This window comes from Aulostomus chinensis, chromosome 6, assembly GCF_037954235.1.
Source record: "Aulostomus chinensis isolate RoL2024-O1b breed Wild chromosome 6, RoL_Achi_v1.0, whole genome shotgun sequence".
NCBI classification, from domain to species: Eukaryota; Metazoa; Chordata; class Actinopteri; order Syngnathiformes; family Aulostomidae; genus Aulostomus; species Aulostomus chinensis.
Window position 1 is genome coordinate 11,532,803 of NC_141325.1, and position 24,906 is coordinate 11,557,708.

General features: G+C 41.9%; 4 protein-coding genes across 7 annotated transcripts; 2 read left to right on the forward strand and 2 right to left on the reverse strand.

The window, feature by feature from the left end:
* Positions 1 to 759: 759 nt before the first annotated feature.
* lzts3b (leucine zipper, putative tumor suppressor family member 3b) lies at positions 760 to 12,908 on the reverse strand. Of its 3 annotated transcripts, none has more exons than XM_086206445.1 (8): positions 12,688 to 12,908; positions 8,694 to 9,644; positions 7,685 to 8,155; positions 7,431 to 7,598; positions 6,776 to 6,904; positions 6,282 to 6,473; positions 5,674 to 5,904; positions 760 to 3,880 (listed from the first exon to the last, which is right to left on the reverse strand). In XM_086206445.1, exons 2-8 carry the CDS (start codon positions 9,525 to 9,527, stop codon positions 2,762 to 2,764), a joined length of 3,144 nt encoding a protein of 1,047 aa, XP_086062571.1. In that variant the 5' UTR covers positions 9,528 to 9,644; positions 12,688 to 12,908; the 3' UTR covers positions 760 to 2,761. The 3 variants fall into 3 exon arrangements, with proteins under 3 accessions (XP_086062571.1, XP_086062572.1, XP_086062570.1); XM_086206446.1 differs by having other exon boundaries at positions 8,694 to 9,519; positions 12,646 to 12,908; XM_086206444.1 differs by having other exon boundaries at positions 12,646 to 12,908.
* Positions 12,909 to 14,117: 1,209 nt separating this feature from the next.
* On the forward strand, positions 14,118 to 15,231 carry sprb (sepiapterin reductase b). Its single transcript, XM_086205341.1, has 4 exons — positions 14,118 to 14,216; positions 14,288 to 14,516; positions 14,647 to 14,934; positions 15,077 to 15,231. Exons 1-4 carry the CDS (start codon positions 14,118 to 14,120, stop codon positions 15,229 to 15,231), a joined length of 771 nt encoding a protein of 256 aa, XP_086061467.1.
* A 1,224-nt stretch (positions 15,232 to 16,455) lies between these two features.
* On the forward strand, positions 16,456 to 22,611 carry smyd1b (SET and MYND domain containing 1b). Of its 2 annotated transcripts, XM_086205342.1 has the most exons (10): positions 16,456 to 16,699; positions 17,576 to 17,752; positions 18,342 to 18,555; positions 19,200 to 19,330; positions 19,469 to 19,507; positions 20,254 to 20,449; positions 20,948 to 21,040; positions 21,128 to 21,291; positions 21,478 to 21,646; positions 22,054 to 22,611. In XM_086205342.1, exons 1-10 carry the CDS (start codon positions 16,578 to 16,580, stop codon positions 22,216 to 22,218), a joined length of 1,470 nt encoding a protein of 489 aa, XP_086061468.1. In that variant the 5' UTR covers positions 16,456 to 16,577; the 3' UTR covers positions 22,219 to 22,611. The 2 variants fall into 2 exon arrangements, with proteins under 2 accessions (XP_086061468.1, XP_086061469.1); XM_086205343.1 differs by lacking the exon at positions 19,469 to 19,507.
* LOC147260067 (fatty acid-binding protein, liver-type) lies at positions 22,501 to 23,356 on the reverse strand. Its single transcript, XM_086205344.1, has 4 exons — positions 23,245 to 23,356; positions 22,887 to 23,059; positions 22,661 to 22,753; positions 22,501 to 22,589 (listed from the first exon to the last, which is right to left on the reverse strand). Exons 1-4 carry the CDS (start codon positions 23,309 to 23,311, stop codon positions 22,539 to 22,541), a joined length of 384 nt encoding a protein of 127 aa, XP_086061470.1. The 5' UTR covers positions 23,312 to 23,356; the 3' UTR covers positions 22,501 to 22,538.
* Positions 23,357 to 24,906: the final 1,550 nt, after the last annotated feature.

Here is a 24,906-nt window from a genome sequence, read left to right on the forward strand (position 1 = left end):
GTTGATAAAAGACTTAATTTGATTACATGCTGTCTGACAACTCCTCAGCAGAGAGACAGCTTTTTCCTGGTCCCTGTCAGAAACATACATAATCTTCTTCCTCCACAAGAGGTCAACAGGGTTAACTGTTAACACTTCAGGAGGATGCTGAATGTTCCCAGTGCCCACTACATCACCTTACGTAACATCACTTCAATTCCATGTGTACCCACAACAGCATCTTCATCTTTTAGTCAACTTGTAATATACTTAAAGCAGTTATTCTCAAGATTTTGATCCCCTCTTTTCAGTACCATGATACACCAGAATTTATTTTTGCATGACAAGGACTGTGAATTGTGTCCTCCATTACTAACATCATAATTAGGATACATGCTGTCCAGCAGGAACAAAAGAAATAATTTAAGCTTGATTTAAGTTTCCGAACACATAAAGGCACAATTATGTGAACACTTCTTTCCTTGTCTTGGTCCGATTACTTTTAAGAGATCCGGAGAAGTCTAATTACTCAATAGAGATAGATTTAATTCTAAATAAGAAGTGAAACAAGAACTTGAATACAGACTGTATAAAAAGCCTGATTATGGATAGCAGAGGAGTTTTAGTGATTTTATTTGTTTAATTTCAACGGAAAATTATTTTCAGGTAGTCTGTAGCCCCACACTGTGTAGAGGGTTTCATAAGATAAAGCAATCAGTGCATCCCAAATGCCAAATAACACATGACAAATGATTTGTTCAACAACAAAAATTGCTGAATTATATCACATATCTTTATTATTTCTGCTGAATGTTAACAGAGGGTGGTTTTAATCAAGCCAGAAGAGTACTACTAACATAAATGTAAACAATAAATCTGAAACATGTATAAAATCGGTAGCATTTTGTTCTCTAAACAATGCAATACTGTAACTACATTTATCACCTACATCAAAAGGAACATCATTTTTGGACAGGGTTGCTATGATTCCATCATCATGGTAGGCCAGTAGGTTATCTACACAGTTTAAAAAAAAGAAGAAGAAACACATAAAGGAAAGCTCAATGGCACATTTTCTCTGTCAGTTCACCATAATATAACAGTAATAAAGATGATAATACTATGTAATACCTTAGAGATAAGTTAATATTCTTGAGCAACATCTTTGTATGCTGGCATAAACAACACATATAAAAGCCATGATATTCACATTTGAGTCGACTGTACATCTCAATTTGTGTGTAGGACACTACGTAGTGCAGTTAGCCTGAATGTTTCCTTTAAAGAGGCAGATTCTCCTTTTTTAAAACTTTCTTCTCCCCTCTTTTTGTCTAAATAAACTATGAAGAAAGGATATGCAAACTCCCTCTGATTGAAATTTCTATCTCACTGCCTTTGAGTCAAGTTTTGATGCACGGTTAAATGTACAAAAATTCCTTTGTTCTTTATATATTTTCACTTGCTGTATTGCCACTTGTCCCTCTATCCTCAATCTCATAAACTGAAGCTTTTCATGTGTATACACACATGCACACACCTGCTCTCCCATCCACACACACACACACACACACACACACACACACACACACACACACACACACATTTTCACACTCATTTACAATCTATAACTATTATAAGTATTTCTTTCTGGTATATTGTACATTCTATAATTTTTTTTAAATTTTTTTTAACTTTGGGGATGCTGAACTTCTTTCCTTGCTGTAAATGCACAAAGTGAATGACATAATTATCATCAAATTCAAATGTGTGCTTCCATTCATTTGCACTGTTTTACAGTTGAATAGGGAGAAAGACACTAAGCTATAGGAGCACCATGAGAGCTCTCTACCGACCTCTAGTGTTCAGTTTTAGTCATCACAGACGCGCTGCAGTGGTGAACTAAGTTCTCCCACCTGTTAAAACTCCTTTATTTGGATATCTTTGATTATCTGCTAAACATATATTTAATTCAATTTTGTACAAAATATAAGCTCTGTTGGTCTTAAGGTGTTGTTTGGGCCTTTCATATTGGACCCTGTCCATGAAACGATGTGAAAATTTAATCAAGATCATAATTATCTGCCAGGACTTCAATGAAATTGTCTGGTACAGTAATAGAGACTGGCTAATATATAATAAAAGCACTGGAAATGACAATCCCACTTGATTTTTTTCTTTTCATTATTCCCAGCGTTACTTATTCTCCTATACATGCTGGAAAAAATGGAGTAAGGCGCTCTCTGGCCAAAAATGCAGGTTAACGTCAAACACTCTGACCACTAATTCTACTTTACATTACCAGTGACACAGACTTACAATGAATAAATACCGCATAATTATCTTGTAATTTCTGACAATATCCCTGATTGTCTTGGTCCTTTTTTCGCATGGGCATCGAGTGGCCATTGTACTAGTGCTGTGATTGAAATATTGTCATTGACCATTTTGTTTTTATGCAATCTATCAGTGTGACACGCTTTTCCTGAACACTGATTATGCAGGATTTAGTGTGCAACTAGTGAGAGAAAAACTGTTAAGAAGATTGATAAATCATTGACTGAGTAAATGTCCTGTTCAGATGATCTGCTTAATACTGGTGATGTTGCATTTTACAGTTGACTGGTGTTGCTGTTTTTATGTCTAATTGCTGTGAAAAGTATGTCAGACTGAAGTGATTTATTCTATTGTAGACAGAAATGTTTTTACTGTTTGTGGTTTTGATAAAGAAGCCTTGTCACCGAGTATGTTCAATACTGAGCAATTTGATCTCTTGGATATGTCTCTATATTTCTGTTGATTCTATCCTCTCCAGACGTGAAGGTCCTGCCCAGGGAGGGGCAAGCTGGTGGAGAGAAGGTGGGCCCTTCTGGTCCTCACAGGGTGGTGAGATGGTGAGGGTGATGGGCCCAGGGAGAGAGGGTGGGGACTGAGGAGTCAGAGCAGAAAGAGCTGGTGGTGGAGGTGGAGAACTAGAGGACGAGGGGGAAGTGGTGGTTACAGTGGTAGTGGTGGTGGAGGTTGTAGTCGGTTTGGCTCCCAACTGGCTCATACGTTTTTCCAAAGCCTGGTTCTTCTGCAGTGTTTCCACGTAACTTAACTGCAACTGTGCCTGGTATTTCAAAACTCGCTCCTTCTCATCTTGCCAGGTGTGTCGCTCCTGGTCAAAATTGAGGGCTTGACGTTCCCTTTGCTGCCGCTCGAGTCGCAACGCAGCCTGCAGTTGCTCTAGTTGCCTGCGCAGCTCCCCTGCCTCATCCCAATGTCCATCCTGGACCCCCCGCTGCGGCTGGTGGCCATCCTGACGCAACTGTGCCTCCTGACAAAGCTGAGCCTCATGACGGAGTTGGGCCTCGTGGCGCAGCTGGACCTCCTGACGGAGCTGGGCATCTTGACGCAGTTGAGCCTCCTGACGGAGGTGCGCCTCTTGGCGAAGATGCACTTCTTGACGGAGTTGGGCCTCTTGACGTATTTGGACTTCATGACGGAGGTGAGCCTCCTGACGCAGCTGGGCTTCCTGGCGAAGCTGAGCCTCTGGTCGGATTTGGGTATCCTGACGCATTTGCATGTCCTGCTGCATGTGGGCATCTTGCCGCTGCTGCACATCACGCCATTGCGCTTCTTCACGTTGTTGCCTCTCCTGTCTCTGAGCTTCTTGCCTTTGGGCTTTGGCTTCGTCACTCTGAAGACTCAGCAGAGTGTCAGAAGTTGGAGTAAGAGAGTTGGTTGAGGGCTCATTAGAGTTGCGTGGGCAGTGGACCACTCCCCAGGGTGGTAACAGCCCTGCAGCAGCTAAGTTAGGGCTCACAACAACTTCGACTCCTCTGCTGACTTCATTCAAAGCCCGTTTCAGACTGAGCACCTCTGCCTCAAATACACCCAACTTCTCTCGGAGGATGGACACCTGTGGACAAAAAAATACATATCATGGCAAAAATGATTCTAGAACTTCAAAGCTCAGTCTGTGTTTCCATTTTGCTGAATAGTACAAGAGAGACTCCAGGAAGCTCTCCAGGAGCCTACCTTATTAGAGCAATACTATGCTACAATCTTAGAATAACCTTTATCATTATCATTTTGATGGTACTCAGACTCATGAGAAGCAGAACTGTGTCTCTTCATTTCTTCCTTTGAACTCCATTTCTCTTATCAGGAATAACAGTCTTGGTATAGAGATCAACCATGAAGGATGTCAACATCCAACCAGTTGTCTTTTTCAGCTGTTTCGCCCCACATCACCTTACAGTCTACTACTTCTTAAATTAGTCCTGTATTTTACCGCTTTGTATCAGCAGTGGGCGCTGCTGCTCATCAAAACCAAACAGTGCTGCTTTAAAGCCATAATTCAGTGTACTTTTTCTTGCTGGGTTAGCAGCACAAATCTTTCGATCGCTCCATGTGTTTTGTTTTCATGACACTCTTTTCATGACAATGTCACTATTCTTCCAAATATTATGGATATGTTTTTTCTGCAAGTGTTTAGGGAATGTTCACTTATTTCACTTCACAAAAGCATCTGATAAAAACATAAATTATAGACAGCACTTAGCATGACTGAAAATTGTTCTTAATCTTGCTATTGCGTAACCATAACTCATATACACATATCTATGTAAGCTGCTTATGAGCCCACACAGCACAAAAGAGAAAATAGTTTTGGCTGTCGTAAATGTTGCTCAGTCCCCAATTTGTCCTGGTCTTTTACCCAACATTGCGGAATTCCTCCTTACCAGAGGGGATTTTGTGGATTACATTTTCAACAATTTGGATTTAGTGGTAGCCTTCCAGATCCAGCAATCTAATTTATTAAAATATATACTCTGAGTGCTTTGGATTCCAATCTGTATTGTGTTGTTCTTTATTTAGTCCTGTCTAAAGCATTTGATAATTCCCTGCTATTGCAGATATATTTTTATCATGTCTTATAAATAATCCGAGCGTTAGATCCTACTAAATTCCATTGTAATGCTGGGTGACATACTTTATGGTAAGTTTTAATTTTCGTAGTACATGAATATAGAACAAATAATGTCCAGAAATACTGCTAATATACAATTCTATGCTGATGACACAAATCTTAATCTAAAACTACTACACTATTCAGCCCGTCTGTCCTAATTGTTTTCCTGCTATTTTGTGTTGGTTTGAAATGTTATTATCCATCCATCCATCCATCCATTTTCTACCGCTTATCTTGTTAAGGGCCGTGGGGGGGCTGGAGCCTATCCCAGCGGCTTTCGGGCGTGAAGCGGGGTTCACCCTGGGTGGGTCACCAGTCCATCACAAGGCCAACATATAGAGACAGACAACCATTCACACTCACAGTCACACCTACAGTCAATTTAGAGTATCAATCAGCCTCGTCCCCTCTTGATGTCTTTGGACTGTGGGAGGAAGCTGGAGTACCAGAGAGAACCCACGCAGGAACAGGGAGAACATGGAGACTCCACACAGGAACAGGGAACGCATGCAGACTCCACACAGAAAGATCCCGTGCCCGAGCCAGGGGCTCGAACCCGGAACCTTCTTGCTGTGAGGCAACAGTGCTGACCACTGCACCACCGTGCCACCAAATGTTATTATTATTTGCATTTTTATTATGTTAAACATATGTGGAAATTCGGTACATGTGTTGTTTTGTGACTTTAAGTCAACCTCAGTGTTCAAGTGTTCAATAAACAAAAGTCAGACACTTGCCTCTGACAGAGTCCTCCTCAGCTCTGCCTCACACTTCTCCAGCTCCAAACTCTTGGTGCTGTAGGAGTCTTTCAGTCCGAGCATAGCCTCCTCCTGCTCCCTCAGCTGGGCATTGAGCTCCTTCAGCTGACCTCTCAGGGCCACCATCTCTCCAGCTCGCTGGGTCACCTCAGCCTGGCTTTCCCTTAGCTGCTGCTTCAGTAGGGAGATCTCTCCAGCCTTCTGACACACCTGCAACATCATGAATGAAACAGTGAGTATTTTTTGTATTTTTTTCAGTGCAAGTACTTCAAATCAAATTGTATATTTGTCGTTGTTGTTGTCGTCCTCCTCCTCTACTTATCGGGGTCCGGGTCATGGGCCCCAGCAGCCTTACAGCCACAGCTCACAACAGCCGCCTCGACAATGGCAGAGCGGAACATGGTCCATGTTACATTTAATGGAGTTGAATTTTCAGATATACTTCCAGACATAGGATATGCATGCATACACACACACACACACACACACCATATTGAGTGCTTCCCTGCTCAGTCAACCATGATGTGATCCTGATAATATTTTCCTGAACTAGTCAAGTGCACATAGTTAATATACTCATATCTCACCTCCCACTTGGTCTCCTCCAGACGAGGCAATATGTCAGCTTGCTCCTTCCTGTAATCTAGACACTTTCTCTCCAGCTCCTCTCTCTGGGCGAGCAGAGCCGCCATCTCCTCTTGGAGCCTTCTCTTGTCCTGGGACAGCCGGGTTATCTGGGCCTGCAGGGCAGTCTGGGAGCGCTGAGCACGGCGTGTAACCTGATGATAAAAAATGCACATAAAGAGTACGATTTTTCTTCCTAATTTTGAAGCTATGTCGTCTGTCAGTTTAAACTACAAACTTTTTCCTCTTCTTTTTTCGGTTGAACTCAATTTTTTCCGAAAAAGAGTGTTAATTAAGTAGGTAACAAACCTACTTAATTATTGTGGCGTGAAAAGTCAACTTTACTGTTTCGACACCTTTTTTAACAATTTTGCATGTGTTGCCATTGGACTCAAGGAAGTAAATAATGGGACATTGCGAATATGTTTGATTGAAACAAAGTATCTCGTGAGGTCACCTGCTGCAAGCGTGAAGCATAGTTCTGCCTCAGCTCATCCATCTGACGCTCCCAGACACGTTGCTTCTCCTCGAACACCTGAATGATTGCTGCTTCACTTTGGTCCAGGTTGCGGCGCATATGTTGCACCTAGTAGAGGAGGAATCAGATCACAATTTAGTGATGTTAACCAAAGGAGGACACACAACTTAAAATACAAAATGAAGCAGCAGCAGAAGTATAAAATTATCATTTCATACGACTGTATGGATTCACGTCATTTGCAGAATAATACAGTGAAGTTTCCTCTAAACCATCGCTCTCTAAAACATATATGTTCTATGATCCACAAGTGGATGTAGCTTAGGAGGGTTTAGGGGGCATATCAATACATCTCTGCAGCTTTGATATTTGAACTCTGAACATCAGCTAATAACAAGACCTGGCTGTATGTGTTAATGTTTTTAGATATACCACCCGAGGTAAGAGTAGGATGTTTCTGGAAATATCTAATTTCAAATTTTCAAGCAAAATTCCAGCTCAATACTGGTACAGGTGAAAAGGTAGTTTTTTTGCATGAAGTAAAATTACATTCTCAATTAAAAACAACAACAACAACAACAACAACAACAACAACAACAAAGTGACGAAAAATACAAATTTGACAGCATCTGACCTCTTGCTCTTTCTCCCACAAGCGGTCCTCCAGGTCTTGGATGATGTCATCAGATGAGGGGGAGGGGCGTAGAGGTCCTGGAGCATCACTCAGGTGACTGAGCCTCTGGTAGGATGAGGAACTTTTTCCAGAGGAGGAGCGGCCACTGTCTGAGGCACAAAGCCCGTTCTGAAAGAAACAGACAAATTTAAGATGTAAACAGCAAACTATATTTCTAGTTTTTGGGTGTACTGTGTATGAGACTGGTAACCTACCTGGTAGCCAGGCTTGTCCAGCTTGTCCAGGCCTGCAGCTGCCCCAGCCATGCCTAGCCTGTTGATGTGACTGGTGGAAGCACTGAGAGGCCCCAGGACTGCTGGAGGTCCACAACCAGACCCTGAGCCCGTGTATGTGGGCAGACTGGTCAGAGAGTTCCTGCCTGAGTCGGACATCCCTCCCTGAACCACCTCATTTCCATTTCCCCCGCCCTCATTTCTGCTAACCCTCACTGGGCTTTCCTGGTCTAGAAGAAGGGCCTCTGGGACCTCTCCTGACTCTCCTCCTCCACCGTCCCTGCCTCTCCTGCCACCTCTGCCCTCACTGTACCCATCACCCCTTGCCTCAGTCTTGCCCTCACTCCCAGCACCCCCTGCTTGGCCCACAAGGTTCTGCATGGAGTGGAAACTCTTTGGAACCACTGGCTTGAAGGCAGAGGGACGAACGAGGCCTGAGTTGTTCTGCATCGCCTGCAAAAGAGATGGGGGGACAATTGAGAGATAATAAATACAGGTAATAAACAAAAAAAATAAAATAGTCATGTGTTACGCATAAAATATATGACATGTTTTATAAAGCAGAAAAAACTTGAAATGAATTCATTCCCTCCGTTTTGACATTTGCCATATGAATCTTCAGTAATGAGAATTAGCCAAAAACACATAGCTGTATTTACCAAAGTGAGCACACATTTGAAAGTTAAACACTTAGTTTGGAAATATGAAACTGCTGAGGCCTCGTATAAACTTTAAATAAACAGAGCAAGTTCCATGGATTCTGCCGCTCTTGAGTTGGAGATGCACTAGAGAGGGATCTCTTTGCAATTCTTTTAGAACTTTCTAGACTGTTTTTGGAGGCCTGACGACATGTAATCAAGTTGAACTGAAAGAAAACACAAGATGATAGAACATCTGCTTAATAGTTATTGTAGATTGGTATTTCCTATCCTGGTACTCATCATGTGACTCCTCATAAGGTTGGGAACCACCGTTCTCCATCCTGAAGTACCTGCTCCAGTTTTCCTGACACTGGCAGAATCTTGGGTGGGTTGTGGTTTGGAGGGTTATGGCTGGCGGGATTGTTCTCACTGTCAGTTCTGGCAGCCAGCATCTCTCTGTGCTGGTGTTGGCTCATGCCAACACCATTCTTCTCATTTGCTCCTCGGCCCACAATGTTCCCACAAACATCTAGACCTGCAGCCTGCATCTCTCTCTCTCTCTCTCTTTCCATTCTCTCATTCTCCAGTCTCTCTCTTTCTCTCTCTCTTTCTCTTTCTCTCTCTCGCTCCCTCTCCCTTTCTATCTTCTCCCTCTCGATTCTCTCTCGTTCTCTCTCCCTGGCTCTCTCCCTCTCTCGCTCTCTTTCCCGTTCCAGCCTCTCCCTCTCCACTCGTTCGCGCTCTCTCTCACGGTTTCTCTCTCTCTCTCTCTCCCTCTCTAACCTCTCTCGGTCCCAGTCTCTGTCCCGGTCCCTGTCTCTCCCCCTCTCACGTTGCCTCTCCCACTCCCTTTCCCTCCTGAGTGCTCCGTTGCCACAGTCCAACTGGTTGTTGTTGGATGGAGCCGTCATGGTACATTCTGTGTTGGTGGAGGAGGCTGTTTCAGTGGGCCGGTCAGTCCCAGTACAGGTTGCAGTCCCAATACTAACGCTCCCACGTTCATCACTAGAAGCCGTCCCGTCAGATATAGTTGCTGGGGGGCGGGGTAGCCGCTCTGCGCTGCAACTGCGGTCGGCGGGGCAACGGCGAGAGAGTGGAGGGGCTCGAGGCAGAGTGGTCCTCGTGCCCACAGACTTCATGGCAAATTCCTGCTCTCCTGCCACCCCACTGCCAACACTGCCCATAGTGGAGGTCAAAGGTCAGGGATTAGAGGTTAGGAGTCAGGATTGGGGAGGGTCACAGATACATTTGGAAGTAGTGTGGGTCATCACAACCTAATGCAGGTAGTGGGGGCACATACACTAGAGGAACACAGAAAAATGAGAGGAGTTATACAATATTGTAATTGCATAATGACTGGTTATACAATAATAGCTAATGCAGAAGATTCCAACCCACATTAGGGCAGCATGATCCTCCCACCTTGATAAAAAAAGGGTCAGATAGAGTCTGGACATGTAAAGCGTAAAAACACAACCTATCCTGCAGATGAATGTGGCTAATTGAAACAAATCACAGGATTATTTTCTGTCAATGGCGTCTATTTACCCTGATCACACCTTGTAGGTTAGCTGTGCCTATTTCGTGTATGGATGTGATGTATACCTTTGTACAGTTAAGGGCTCGGGGGGAAAGAGACCACTCACTGCAGTTAAAAATAAAAAAAAGGACACTGTGTTTTGTTTCCATCAGCATTACTGAACTGGAGCAGGATAGCTATTCAAAACAACAGCTCTACAATAAATACAAATTTTGTGAAAATGGTGTTAGAGAAATGTTTATTTGTTCTAGACTTAAGTATCTCAATAACTATTTGATGGATTGGCATGAAATTATGGCCATAAATTCATCATATCCATAGCAGAAATAGTAGCAACTTTGGTCTCTAATTCTTTGTCTAGTACTTCCTGATGTGCTGTTGTTTCATGGGACGTCGCAATACTGTTGCATGCCTGCAAGAGCTATTAACTCACATTTCATTTACACCTGAAACGATACTATCAATTTATTTTGTCAACTTGTTAGCTATATGGTCAAAATGTATATTAGTCAAAATGTTTCGTTTTTTTTTTTTTTTACGTCATGACAGCTAATACTGGAAATATTTGCATATATTTATGATTACGTTTGCTAACATGCTAAACTATTGTAATTCCATATGTTAGCATTGTCAGAATACAAGAGTTGTGAGGTCAACGTGTGTACAGTTTAAAAACCTCTCCTGCACCTCTACACTCATCCAGAAATGTTTAAACACATGCCTGCATAGTGTGTTTGACTGCATATTTATTGATTATTTCACTAAAAAAATCATGAATGCAAATCAAGGTTGTTGTTTTTTTTTAACTTTAATGTGCCTCACACTGCCCCTGTGGTTGGCCATTTGTGCACATTTTTGTCCAGTGTGTTTGAAATCACATGCCTTAACACATAGAGCAAGTTAATGCAGTTAAACAGAACAACTCTGAAATATCTGAAAGATCAGTTTGAAAAGATGCTGATCCAACAATTCCCACAGGGGCCCCCAGGCTAATTTTTGCCCCCGGGTCCACAAGCAAGTCAATCTGGCCCTGCTTTTCCTGACATGAGTAATTGTTCACTGATTGATGCGATACAACTCAACAGTGCAACAAGTCAAATCAACACCTACGTATAAAGAACAAGTACCTGATGATAAATGGTAGAGGCTGTAGTTTACATACCTGATGCTAACTGGTAGAGACTATAGTTTATATACCTTATGCTAAATGGTAGAGGCTGCAGTTTAACATTCCTGATGCTAACTGGTAGAGGCTGCAGTTTACATTCCTGATGCTAACTGGAAGAGCCTGCAGTTTACATTCCTGATGCTAACTGGTAGAGGCGGCAGGTTATGTACCCGTTGCTTACTCATAGAGACTGTAGTTTACGTTCTTGATGCTAACGGGTAGAGGCTGTAGTTTAGATACCTGATGCTAACCGGTGAAGGCTGTAGTTTATGTACCTGATGCTAACTGGTGGAGGCTTATGTACCTAATGCTAACTGGTAGAGGCTTTAGTTTATATACCTGATGCTTACTGGTAGCAGCTGATGTTTATGTTTTATTATCGTGAGTTGTGTTTCTAATATTTTGTTTGCTGTCCCATTTATGACAACTGCATACACCACAGGCCAGGGCAATATTTAAAATGTTTGCACAATAAAATCTCTTGTTCAGTATAGATGATAACTGATCATTTTTAATGACCAGTTTTTAAAAAAAGTATAAAATGTTTAAAGTTATTTATCAGCCAGACTTAAAAAACTGCTCACCAGGTAAACTGACCTATCCTTTAGAGGAAAAAGAACGATTATCAATTACTGCACTCATTTTTGCACTCACGCTCCATTATCAAGGAGAGAGAATGATAAGAGTTTATTCTCTGAACCAAATTCACCATTTTTGTTATGTGCTTTCATGGCATTTTGTATTTGGTGACATTCTGTTGATTATTGTTCTTACTGTTGTGGCTTGCCAATACACAGTGCTAATGATTATTACCAGCTCTCACTGGCTGCTCTTGTGGTCAAAAGGTTTAAGATGTTGACTCTCTTGTTAACTGTTCAAAACCTCCTTTCTAAAAACGGCAATATAAATGGCTCCTCCCCCAAACCGTAGTTGCCACCTCTACAATTCCATTCATCTCAACAGCACCACAAACTGTAACCTCCATACAAGCATAAGGCAACACTTCTCTGAAACTGTTCTCACAATACAGACAGGAATTATTGCATTTAGCTGAATTTGTATTTGCAACCAATAAACTGGCAATTATGTGTGGAAGGTAAGAGACATGCATGCTTTGCAATTAATATACAGTATAGCTTTCTGTCTATGCAGTCAGTGAATTAGAACATGATAAATAGATAGATAGAAGGATTGATAGATACCCAATCATGCCAGTGAACCTCCCTTTCTCAGTCTATTTGCTAGAGGTTTACTTCCACTTGAGTGAATTGTAGTAGTAGTAGTAGTAGTAGTAGTAGTAGTAGTAGTAAAATAAACTGCCTATCTATCTGCTGCCTGCTCTGCCTCAATCCCCTCCCCTCACGACTCACCCCCCCCCCACCCCCTCCCTTTTTCTCTGCATCCCTGGGCGGCAAGGGCGGCTTTAGCAGCATCCGCATCAAGCCCTGCTTCGACTGCGCTTCCAAACAATTCCTCGCTAGGCCTGAGACTAACAACAGACTCACCCTTCTAGCTGCGCTACTGAAACGAATATGAATTAAAATTCACAGCGTCATTGACATTGACGACGTATCATGCAGCAGCTTTGATTTACCGATTGTAGCATCCTGGTGGTCCATCATCAAAGGCTACTCACTATTTTGCAGCTGGGCGGTTTGTAAGATGGCAGCCTCAATAAACAATATTGTCACAAGACAGCACCGCTAGTCCCAGTCGTCCTGGCTTTGAATTATTCCGCGATGTTACCGTGGGTCGGTAATATTAAGGATGCTGTCCTCGACCGCTGTCAGCGTCGGATGCTGATGATGGAGTCGGTCGGTTGATACGCGCATCAGCTGAGAGACACACACCCACCTCTGGACCCGCCCCTCCGGCTGCATGATGCAAACGCCCCCTTTTGGCATCCATCCAGTCAGTGGTCTCCCTCAGGACTATCCTATGTAGTGATATATCCCTGGATGGATGGATGATGGATGGATGGAGGGATGGATGGATGGAGGAAACCCCCCACTTCATCAATGTACTATAGTAACATTAACTGAAAAATTGAACATGGTGTCATTTAAACGTCACACAGTTTAATCAAACCAAACAAGAACTTCATAAATAGTTGCTTCCAAAGCAACCGTCAAGCTAAATCAACACCACCACCACCAACAACAACAACACAAAGTTCATATAAATCAATAAAATGTGGATATATTGGGTTGTCATGCTGCGCTGCATTAGTTTTAGCTGGTGTAGCTAAGAACTTGGCCAATGAGTGTAAAGTATATTTAAATAGGTGACAGTGCGGAGATGAGTCGTCGTACCTTTAGTGCTGATGAAGAGCCGTCTATTGTGAAGGGAGGCCGTGTTTCTCTTTGCTCATCATTATTGATGCTGCTCCTGCTATGAAGAAGATAAGCATCAGTTTGCCCCCTACAGGATTAGCCAGGAACATCCAAGGCCCAGACTAATAAATCCAAAACTCAAAGATGTTAATCAGTTTTTAATTTTCTTTAACAAAACATTTTATTTCATCTGCATGATTGAACAAGTAATATACATCATTTACATATAAGTTAATTTCATGCTTATCAAGCACAGGGAGAAGAGTATCATGATTTACTAAAATTACACATTTAATTTGAATGTCAGAGAGAATGGTTTCCATGTTTTATTGGTCTGAGTGAGCAGATGTAATGTGACTTTTATGATAAAAACTAATGGTCTCCAGAAATATTTTGCTGCTCTTTGGCCACATGGGGGCATCACGATCCATTAGATCCAGCTCAGGCAGCACCCTGGTCATCAGAAAGACTCTGGACTGCACCTCCTCATCTTTATAAATATAAATATATATAAAGTATTAGTCCCATGTCTGTCCACAGTCTTAAAATTTGTTTCACAAATTAGTATTACAGTAGGAGGTCTTGCACCATAAAATATCAGCCATGAAATCCATCAGTTCATTCTGTTTGTTTGGGGCTATAAAAGCAACTCAGCGCTCACATTTCTCCCACAAGCTGATAACAGTTTTCTCCAGGTCTTTCACTCTTGTCTTTCCCATAGAAATTTAAAGACATGTCAGACATTGAGGCCACAAACTCCAGGACTTTAGGCCGGTGTTGCTGTATCATTACTGGAGCCTCCAAGGGATTCGGACGAGTATTGGCATACCAAGTAAGTCAACAGCTTACTAGAAGAAAAAAATCAAAACAGACAGAAACTAAAAATGCTCTGTGTTCATCCAGGTGTGTCAGTATCTCAAACCCAGCTCTGTACTGCTGTTGGTGGCTCGCTCCGGGTCTTTGCTAGAGAAGCTGAAGGAGGAGCTGCACAGCTACACTGAGGCCCTAAAGCTGGTGGTTCACTGCACAGTAGCTGACTTGAGCACCAGAGAGGGTGTGAATCTCACGGTGAATGTGGCGAGGCAAGAGGCTGTGAATGAAATAGATCATGTGCTTCTTATCAACAATGCTTGTATGTCATAAATAACTTGGCTTTACTGAGATCTGAGTTAACTTGATATCAAATGCTGGCCTTTCATTTTCTTATCTTTTAGCAGGCTCATTAACACTATCGTTTCTATGCTCCCACCAATCTATCCCAGCCTCTTTGGGTGACCTCTCCCAGTTTTCAAGCTTCACAGACCTTGACGAGGTGAATTCGTTTCTGGCCTTCAATGTCAGCTCACCACTAGCGCTGACTGCAGGGATTTTAAAAGCATTTCCGTTGAGAACGGGGCTGCGATGGACTGTGGTGAACTGCTCCTCAAAGTTTGCACAGGAGGCCAAACCATCCTGGGTGCTGTACTGCAGCGGCAAGGCAGCCAGGGAGATGATGTTCAGGGTGCTAGCAGAGGAGGAGCCACGTGTTAAAGTCCTCAGCTATGCTCCAGGTTAAAACAAATCTTTGTCATAGCAACAACAAAAAGAAGCAGCAATTTCTACCGAGTGACACGTTCTGGAGCCTTGAAAGAAAAGAAAAGGGCAACATTTGCTACTTCCTCAACCATTTCTTGTCTTTATGGCTTTTTTCAGGTCCCATGGACACAGAGATGCAGGAGGACATTCGGAGGAGGACAGGCCTCCGTGTCAAACTATTGCCATGTCATGAATCTGCAACCAAACTGCTGAAGGTTGTTCTGGATGATAGCTTTGCCTCAGGGAAACACCTTGACTTCTTTGACATCTGATGTTTGTCTTTTCTATTTAAACTCAGTCCTTAAAGTTCTTGTGTTCAATCAATCCATCCATTTTGCTTACCTGTTGAGGGTTGCGGGGGGGGGGGGGGGTTGGAGCCTATCCCAGCTGCCTTTGGGCGAGAGGCAAGGTTCACCCTGGACAGGACACCAGTCCATCACAGAGCCAACACATAGAGACAGACAACCATTCACACTCACAGTCACACCTACAGTCAATTTAGAGTATCAATCAGCCTCGTCCCCTCTTGATGTCTTTGGACTGTGGGAGGAAGCTGGAGTACCAGAGAGAACCCACACAGGAACAGGGAGAACATGGAGACTCCACACAGGAAGATCCTGTGAGGTGTCAGTGCTAACCACTACACCACCGTGCCACCTGTTCTTGTGTTTATATTCTCTAAAAGCAGAGATGCGTATGAGGAGCTGATTTAAACATCTGATGTTTTTTTCAATGGTTATTTTAGTCACTTTCTTTTGTTCTTTGCATGCACTAAATTTGCTGTTAGGCACCAATAAAACCACCTTTACCTCAACTGCTCTTACTTGCCTTGTCTTTTATTGTGAAAAGTATGAAGAAGTACTTTTTTAGGTGTTTCAATAAATACCCTTTTCTCCAGCAGTCACCTTCTGTAAAATCATTTGAATATATCTCATTGTACTACAACTCTGGTGCACAAGGGGTTTGGCTGAATATTTATTTGAAGGGAACAACTTCCATTCCGAGGAATAAGAATCTTCATGAAAGTTTGTAACTGATGTTGCATCAATGAACATTTGAGAAAAGACTAGAACAGGACAGAGGTGGCAGGAGAGACCAATTCTGTGTCTGTCAATCTTCACGCAGCTGTCTAACGTCAGGCCCGGGTCATGACAGGCAGGCACATCTGAGGGACAAAAATAACCCAGTGGGACCTGGCACTTACTAAGTCCTGGTTTGGGGTGGGGGTGGGGGTGGGGGTTATTCTGCTAGTTAAAGGTCCAAAGGAATGGATGGATCTGAGAGAATGGCATAATTATGATTAGATTTGTGGATTTTTAGTTCTATCGACAAGTCTGCCCTCTCTTGACATTTAACGCTCGGTGAACTTCATCTGACAAAAGACCTGCAACCCATTTTCAGTATCTCATGGTACAGTTCAAGAGGTGGGTAGCTATTTTAGTACCTTGAATGTGGAATGTGCAGTTGTCATTCTTGAACAGCACAAGGGGTACAGATTGGTTATCAACTATACCCAACCCTTCGCTCAGTACATTTCCTCTCTTCCTCCTCTACCTCTTCTCTCATCCCCTGGACTGTCTGTTCCTACTCCAGCATCTCAGGAACCACCGCTGCTACCATGGACTCTGTGGCAGTATTTGACACACCTGATAAGGGCAGGGGTCTGAAGGCCACCAAGGAGTTTTGGGCTGGAGATGTGATTTTTTCAGAGCCAAGTATTGCAGCTGTTGTGTTTGACAGGTATAGTGGAGACGTGTGTGTGTGTGTGTTTGTGTGTGTATGTGTGTGTGTATCGAGGTGAAATTTTGACAGTTGATCTTTGTTACCTTTTTCTGAATCGCTTTCACCATAGACCGACAATGACATAGTAGTAGATGTGATCATGTGAATGTATTTTTGTTCCAGGGTAGAGTTCATTCTCAGGGGAATATTTCTGTTGTAGATGAATGACTTGTGGTATTATGGTGTGACAATATATCTTATCTGGAACGACTGAAACAACTGAAAACAAACACACAGCTGTTTAGACTAGTAACAACATATCTAACATCATTCCAAATGTCATCAGTGTTGTTTGAGATAGGGAGTTTGTGTTTCTTGCATGTATAGGATGATTTTTGTCTGTTTTTCTGAATCATAACTTCTAGGGTGTACGATAAAAAGCCCCATCAGAGTCTCCTATGTGACAAAAGAGTGTAAGACATAATGGCAGAGAACCTACACAGTGGTTTAAAATACAGCATGACATGACAGGTCATAATTTCCCCCGGTAATTACGAAAAACAAGAGAGCTATTTTGGACGATTGTTTGGAACAGTTGTCACCGTCTGAGACATAATTATCTCAACCTGAATGGAACCTCATGGTTGCAGGCTCTGAAATAGTTCTTTAGTTTTCCAAGGTTAAGAAAAAAAAAAAGACCTTTCTCAAATGTTAACTTGTACTTCAGCTGAAAGATAAAGAGAATAAACTGCAACGCATTAACATTCAAAATGAAAGTGTTGGGGTTTGTCCTTCTTGACCATATCGGGTCATTCAGGCTCCTGTTTGTACACTACGCTGCTACACCAGGATCATAATGTCTTCCAAATCTTTGTTTCCTCTCCTCGTCTGCAGCCTGGCAGAACGTATTTGCCACAGCTGTTTCCGCAGGCAAGACAAACTCCAGAGATGTGGCCAGTGCAAATTTGCTCACTATTGTGACCGAACCTGCCAGCGGGCCGGTTGGGCAGAACACAAGATCGAATGTAGCGCCATCAAAACCTACGGCAAGGTACCCAACGAGAACATCCGGTAGGTGGAAGGACACACAGATGCTTAATGTTTGATTGACAACTCAGTTCCTCAGTATCCTGTCCACTATTAGCTGGATCAACCTCATTTGATTCAAAACCGGGTAAATTCTTTGACGATTAAATCATTTCATCACTTTGTCACATATGAGTAACTACCTAAACAAAGCATTATGGTCCAGCCACCAGAAAAGAGGGAAATATAGTGGGAAAATATATTGTTTTTTTTCAAGAGGCACCATGACCTGTGACCTAGAGAGTCCAGGTGTTAGTAAGCGACTGTAAAAATAAGATATCTCTGTTTTATTATATTAACACCACTTGTATTTTACATGAATATTCCAATTCAAGTTTCTGCCTTCTTAATTTTATTCATGAAAATATGCTTTGTGCTGGGTTAGTTGGGCCCTGGGGCCCTAAGCTGGACAGGATGCCTGCAAAGACAACTGACCACATGAGGTGGGGTAGTGACTTGTCACGTTGGAGGTCAAGGGGCAGCCACAGGTCGTTCATGCCCCCGACTCCATCTAATTAGATTAAGCTTCTCATAGTCACATGTCTTCTTCTTCTCCTGTGCTTTTCTGTGACAGTTTGGTGGCCCGTATCATGTGGCGCCTTGAAAAGGACGGGGGCGTGATATCTGACATGCAGTTGACCACACTGGATGAGCTGGAGGACCATGTTGCTGACATGCAAGAAGATGAATTAAAGGAGTTTAAAGTGGACATCCACAATTTCCTGGACTACTGGCCTCGTAACAGCAAGCAGCACACCATTGATGTCATCTCACATATCTTTGGAGTGGTGCGTTCACATCTGTTGTGCCTGAATTTTTCATTATGATGTTAGGCAGTGGCATCCAAATCTCCATCATTGCCCCTCCTCCCAAAATAACTGGCATGTCAGATCATGTCTTTCTTGTCAACTTAAAAAAAAAAAAAAACCACTGGTTTAACTTCAACAGCTGATAAAGCAGTAAATTCTCTCTCCATCGTTAAAGTTGGACGTTTAAAGAAGTTTATACTTCATAACAACTGGAACACAGAGCACCATCTCAATTGTAGATTCAGCAGTTAATTTGCTAAGGATCCTAACCAGACAAAACCCTTGAAACATACAAATTTCGCACTTCAATGACCACCTGATCGCAAATTTGCACGACCTGTGACCTGGTCGTGCGTTCGGAAACACTGAGGGACTGGACATGTACACAATTTTCTAGCTCCATTGTCACATACACTGAGTCTTAAATCTTAAAATGAGAAAGACATTGAATCCAGACACAGCTGTAGTCCCCATTTCCCTTTTTATTTCCTCGACTTGCCTTTTGACATTCAAAGAAAATAGGAGAGACAAAGAAATAGATGTATAATACTGAAATTCTGGCTGTGCATGAGTTGTACTGTTGTTGACCAATGCTGCGATGCCTTCAATGGTTCCACATCTAGATTAACTGCAATGGCTTCACTATCAGCGACCAGAGGGGTCTTCAAGCGGTCGGAGTAGGTCTTTTTCCAAATCTGTGTCTCGTGAATCACGACTGCTGGCCAAACTGCACCGTCATCCTCAACCACGGCAAGTGAGTGACATGCAGCTGCTTTTCCAAAAAGATGCTCTTCAATTATGCCTAATATCTGACAATTAAAAAAAAAAAAAAGAGTGTTTGTGTGCAGTTGTGTCGCGTTCAGTGTAAGACTGCTTCCTGTTTGTCTTTCAGTCAATCAGCTGTGAATACTATATATCATTCTCAACGGAGGTGCGTTACCTCAGACTAAATCTTTTTGGTGTGTGTTGTTTGTAATAAAGCAACACTGACACACCTGAAATGCTTCATCACTGCTAATCCTCAACCGTTTTCCCTCTTCACACTGAAGAATAACTTGAGATAAATATATCACGATAACATACTACTTTAGTGCTCTAACCTTTAGTTTCCTTAGCGTTTCAAAAGACTGTCTCACTTTTTCTTTTATCTATCTTCACATGCCTAAAGCTCAGGCTTTAACATATTTATTTATGAACTGTCATGGACACACAAAGCCCCTCTGACCTTGTTTGTCCTTGTGTGTGTGTGTGTGTGTGTGTCACAGTGTGCTGTGAAAGAATGTATTAGTTATGGCGCCCAGTTCTAACTTCACCAGACTAAATGGGACGAAAAAGCTTTATTTCTAACAGATTTATGAAGTTACATTTTAGAAAGTAACTTATTACTAATCTTTTTAATGATCCTTTTTTTTTTTTTTAAAGTTGGACAAAAACAATCCAGAATTTGGGTTTTGTATATAAAAAATCTTGTAAAATGACAGGTTTACATTTGGCACAGAATAAAAAAAAAATAGCCCACAAAGTATAGATGTAACGTAAATTAAACATATGCAGAGATTAAATATTTATGTTTAACAATTACTGAAAAATTATAGATATTAGTAGGAACACTGATATAAAAAGCACAAGGCATTGTGCATTAGTGCTGCAGCATTAACAGAGTTTCCCTGTCCTCAGAATTGAGCTGCGTTCCCTGGGTAAGATCGAAGAAGGAGAGGAGCTCACTGTCTCATACGTGGACTACTTAAATTTGTCAGAGGAGAGACAAAGGCTACTGAAAACACAATACTTCTTTGACTGCACGTGCCAGCACTGTAAGAACCGCACCAATGACGACCTGAAAATGGCAGGAAGGGAAGTGGACGGAGTCAAGGTTTGTTCTTTGATTGTCGAATTAGATGTTGCATGTCATTTGTCAATGTTATGGGGGCCAAATGGGCGACAGCGGTCCCATCTACGGTACATTTAGGACTGACAAGGGTGATAAGGACAGAAGGGAAACATGAGACTGAGCCACGAGGACTATTTAAAGCAAAGATGATTCCTAATGGGTTCAGCTTTTAATGTATGTGTGTGCTTTCATTCATTCATATCTCTACATACAGTAGCATTAGTATCCTCGCAATATTCACAATTACATTACTTAAGACTTACTTAAGATTAAGAGTTGAGCAGCTGAGGGCAGGAAACTGTCAGAAGGTCAAAGGTCCCAACTAACGAGATAAAAACAATCATTCGCTGTTATCGATTTAGTCAAAGGTTTAATGTCTATAGCTGACAATGGACTGAGCATACTTTCTGGTGTTAATTTATTAAAGCGTGATGAGTGATCTGCTGTCTCATCAACCCACCTCTGTCCTTTGCCTCTCAGCCTTCAGATGAGGAGGTCAAAGAAGCAACAGATTATTGCTTTGAAATGCTGGAGAAGATGGACCAGGCTCGACTAAAGGGTGACTACCATGAGGTAAAGCTTCACTGTCAAACACGATTAAATGTATTCTTTTTTTTTCGTTTTGTCTCTCAGAATTTGAATTTCTCATTTCTTTAAAAGGTGGTAAAAATCTGCAGAAAGTGCATCGAGAAAACAGAGCCAGTTCTGGCAGACACTCACATCTACCTGCAGAGAATGTGGAGCACATTAAGTGAGGTGCAAGCCTACTTGCAATACTTTGATGATGCAGCAGAGTATTCCCGCAGAATGGTGGAGGGATACATGTAAGTGCAGAGATCGTAAACCCACCCAGCAGGCCACCGTACCACTCAGACCTTCCTATTACCAAAAGTCAATATCAGGATGTCAGTATTCGCTGACAAGTTAAACCCTCCAAATGAGCATTGTGCTAACATCCATACAACATGAAATTTTGTATATTCACACAAATATCAAATCACTTCTGTCAGGAAACTGTACCACTCAAATAACGCTGCTCTTGGTATGGCCGCAATGCGAGCGGGAGTCAACCACTGGCAAGCTGGACAGATAGAAGTTTCCCATGGAATGATCTGCAAGGCCTACGCCATACTCATGGTCACCCATGGCCCAACACATCCCATCACCAAAGATCTGGAGGTAAGACCCCCCCCAAAAAAATCCAACTGTTGCTGTGATCCATGTATATATTAAAAACCGATGCTGCTGGTTTCCTTGGGGTAGAGATTACCCCTCATGACTGCTTCATATGTTGAAACAAACCTGCACAAGGACACAGGGCAGGTCCTTGGCTTCAAGTTTCCCCTCCACTAGCCTGATGACTTTGTAGCACAGTTACTGAAAATCCTCATTTTAACTAATACTTTCTAAAAGTGAGTTAGACACCAAAATGATTCAGTGTATGGCTCTCTTTTGCTGCCCTTTATACATTTTATGAATGGGGTAAAAAAAAAACAAGACCTCACATTTTCCTAGATCAGGTTATTCATGAGTTACTCTTTGTGGCCAAACCGACATGGTTTATAGCGTTAAAATCTTTTCCACAGGCAATGCGCATGCAGACTGAGATGGAGCTGAGGATGTTCAAGCAGAACGAGTATGTCTACCACAGTATGAGGGAGGCAGCTCTGAAGAACAAACCAATGACCATGATGCATGAACCCAAATCTGTGGATGAAGGAATCAAAAATCTCTTCCATCGGAGGAAGTGATCACTGAATACACAAATCCACAATTCTTCCAGTCGTTTACTGTAACAAGTGTGAGAGCCTGTTTTAAAGTCACATGAGCAGTTTCACGCACTTTTGTAGTGTTCCCTCTATCAAAGTGATGCAACACCAGTGTTAATGCATTTGTCTAGTAGAACTGTAACCAATTCAAACAGTTGTACGCAACAGTTGCTTAAGCACCTTGCTTTTACGAGACCTTTGTCCCCATAAGTTCAAGTTCACCACGATCTCTTTACAGCCATTAAAGATTACAGAGTAGAAGAATTCTGCCTTTAAATGTTTTATTATGTGAAGTGTAGACATTAGATGCGTTTGCTTATCCTCTTGTACACAATGCCACCGAGAGTCATCGTCTGAAAAGATGAGATCATAGTTAGTGCGATGAAATACAGAGCGAGACGTAGGCAGCAGTTTAACTACTCACATTGATTATTGTGTTCCCGTCCACCAGTTCTGTGACGGAGTCAATTCCCTTCAGGGAAACCTTCAGTTTGTTGCCTTCACGCTGAACAACTCCCTTAAGAGAAACATGACCAAGATTGTTTTCAAACCACTTGACATCTTGAACATGTTCAAGTTATATTACAGGAAAAAAAAAAAAAAAAAAAAAAAAAAAAGAGAAAAAAGGCATTTCAAGAATTCAACCTCACCTTAAGCTTCTCTCCAGTCATTGTCTCCAGCTCAGCCTCCACTCCAATGGTGAAAGTGTTGACCATGACTTTTGAGCCGGTGGTGATGGTCACTTTGAAGTCGTCGCCATTTTCGACGATCTCAGAGATGCTCTTGATGTCTTTGCCTTTCTGGATGAGTTCATCAGGGAGCCCTGATTAAGAGGAGCAGTGGTTATACAACATTGCATTTGTCTTGGCGACACTGAATGACAGCTAAGACCATTTCAAAAGCAGAGAAAAATCCTGTTATATAGCAACACTTCAAAGCCACAGCATACCAGCAGAACATGCCCTTTAATTTTTGATTATCGTCAATGAATGGAAGCAGCAATCTTACCGATGGCCTTCATAAAAGGCTCAAAGTTCTCCTGAGACTCAAGCTGATATTTTCCAGAAAAAGACATGGTGCCAGACAGTGAAGGTGAAGGGAGAGGTGGGTACTTACTTGTTTTATATCCTCTGACTGCAACGCTGCAATCATTAACCACAGGTGTCTCCAATTACAGCAGCCAGGGTCAGCCTACTTCTACCAGCAGAGGCAAGGCAAGGCAAGGCAAGGCAATTTTATTTGTATAGCCGGTTTTCACAAGCAGTTTGTCTCAAAGGGCTTCACATGGCATCATAACAACATCCTCTGCCCTTAGACCCTCACATCGACTGAGGAAAAACTCCATAGAAAACCCTTTTAACAGGGAATAATCTGAGAAACCTCAGGGTGAGCAACAGAGGAGGGATCCCTCACCCAGGACGGACAGACGGGCAGTAGATGTTGTTACAGACAAGAAAACAGAGCTCATCAGTGATAAGCTAGTCAGACAGGAGACACAAAGTGGTGGGACTAGAAATTCCTCAACAGAGAATGGAAAAAAATAATGGTGCGATACTATTTTGGAATCAAAATGTTAGTGACACAATGCCCATATAATCATTAAAAAAGTGTGTGATTGTTCTGCTCCTACAACTGCTGACTGACCATTGTCTCTCCCTTCATCCCTTGACCTTTCCTCTCTTTTCTCCTCCTTGTAACAAAGATTTGACCCCTTGATTTTTATTCCTTCTATTATTTGCCCTCTTGCACCTCTTATCAATTTCACCATGAACATGTACACCTGTTCATCTCACTTGAAGTAAAATGAGTGTTTCTCCTTACTTTTATGTTTTTTTACATGTTATACATTAATGCAAGTCACATTTCAGTGAAAAAAGACAGACATAATCAACGACACCTGGCAGTTATAATATTTAGTTATATATTTATAATTAAAGCTACAATCAGCATGAATGGGCCCCACTCAGCATGTTTGAATGTGTGGCTCTTCTGTTGAGTGAGTGGGTGTGGAAACCCATTAATATATATATATATATATATATATATATATATATATATATATATATATATATATATATATATATATATATATATTGCAGACATATGCACTGTAGCTGGAGCAAACATCAATTCTTGCATCCACGGTATAGAACACATACTGTGTCACGTCGTGCGGTAATAATACTGTGTAATTCTGATTTTAATAAAAATGTAATGTAACAAAAAGTATCAAATGTTGTGGGTGTGGCCACAAATTCCAGTGGTGTTTACATGAACAAATGTTACAATAGCGCAAAATGCGATTGAATTTTTGTGCATTATTTAATGCTATTAGTAGTTTGCATTGACAAATACGCCATTTCTGCAGATGCAAATCCTCCTCAGCAGGAACTCTTCACATTACACTTCAAGCTCCTTTATCAAGTGATGTCACTGTTTAGGATAAGTGTCATGAAAGAAAATGGGTTTTTTTCCAAAGAAAATGAAAAAAAGAAAATAATTCAGTTCAGTACCAGGTATTCAATAATCTCCCGTCAATGTTTCAGAGTGTTAGCTAGTGTTATGTTATTTAAACTTCACTCAGTGTCCTCCTCTTAAACTGTGTAGTTAGCAAAAACAGATCAAAGGTAACGACTGCACAAGATTATCATCTCAACTCTTGCAACAGTG

Bases quoted from the DNA above. Each gene is read 5' to 3' on its own strand.
- LOC147260067 (XM_086205344.1), bottom strand. From the start codon at position 23,311: ATGTCTTTTTCTGGAAAATATCAGCTTGAGTCTCAGGAGAACTTTGAG. The intron at 22,754-22,886 runs GTGAGGTTGAAT...GTTTCTCTTAAG, and splicing joins TGACTGGAGAGAAGCTTAAG to GGAGTTGTTCAGCGTGAAGG. The intron at 22,590-22,660 runs GTGAGTAGTTAA...TCATCTTTTCAG, and splicing joins ACGGGAACACAATAATCAAT to ACGATGACTCTCGGTGGCAT.
- lzts3b (XM_086206445.1), bottom strand. From the start codon at position 9,527: ATGGGCAGTGTTGGCAGTGGGGTGGCAGGAGAGCAGGAATTTGCCATG. The intron at 6,905-7,430 runs GTCAGATGCTGT...CTCCTCTACTAG, and splicing joins TGTGGGAGAAAGAGCAAGAG to GTGCAACATATGCGCCGCAA. The intron at 5,905-6,281 runs GTGAGATATGAG...ATGATGTTGCAG, and splicing joins TGGAGGAGACCAAGTGGGAG to GTGTGTCAGAAGGCTGGAGA.
- sprb (XM_086205341.1), top strand. From the start codon at position 14,118: ATGTCAGACATTGAGGCCACAAACTCCAGGACTTTAGGCCGGTGTTGC. The intron at 14,217-14,287 runs GTAAGTCAACAG...GTGTTCATCCAG, and splicing joins GACGAGTATTGGCATACCAA to GTGTGTCAGTATCTCAAACC. The intron at 14,935-15,076 runs GTTAAAACAAAT...GGCTTTTTTCAG, and splicing joins AGTCCTCAGCTATGCTCCAG to GTCCCATGGACACAGAGATG.
- smyd1b (XM_086205342.1), top strand. From the start codon at position 16,578: ATGGACTCTGTGGCAGTATTTGACACACCTGATAAGGGCAGGGGTCTG. The intron at 19,331-19,468 runs GTGAGTGACATG...TTTGTCTTTCAG, and splicing joins GTCATCCTCAACCACGGCAA to TCAATCAGCTGTGAATACTA. The intron at 20,450-20,947 runs GTTTGTTCTTTG...TTTGCCTCTCAG, and splicing joins GGGAAGTGGACGGAGTCAAG to CCTTCAGATGAGGAGGTCAA.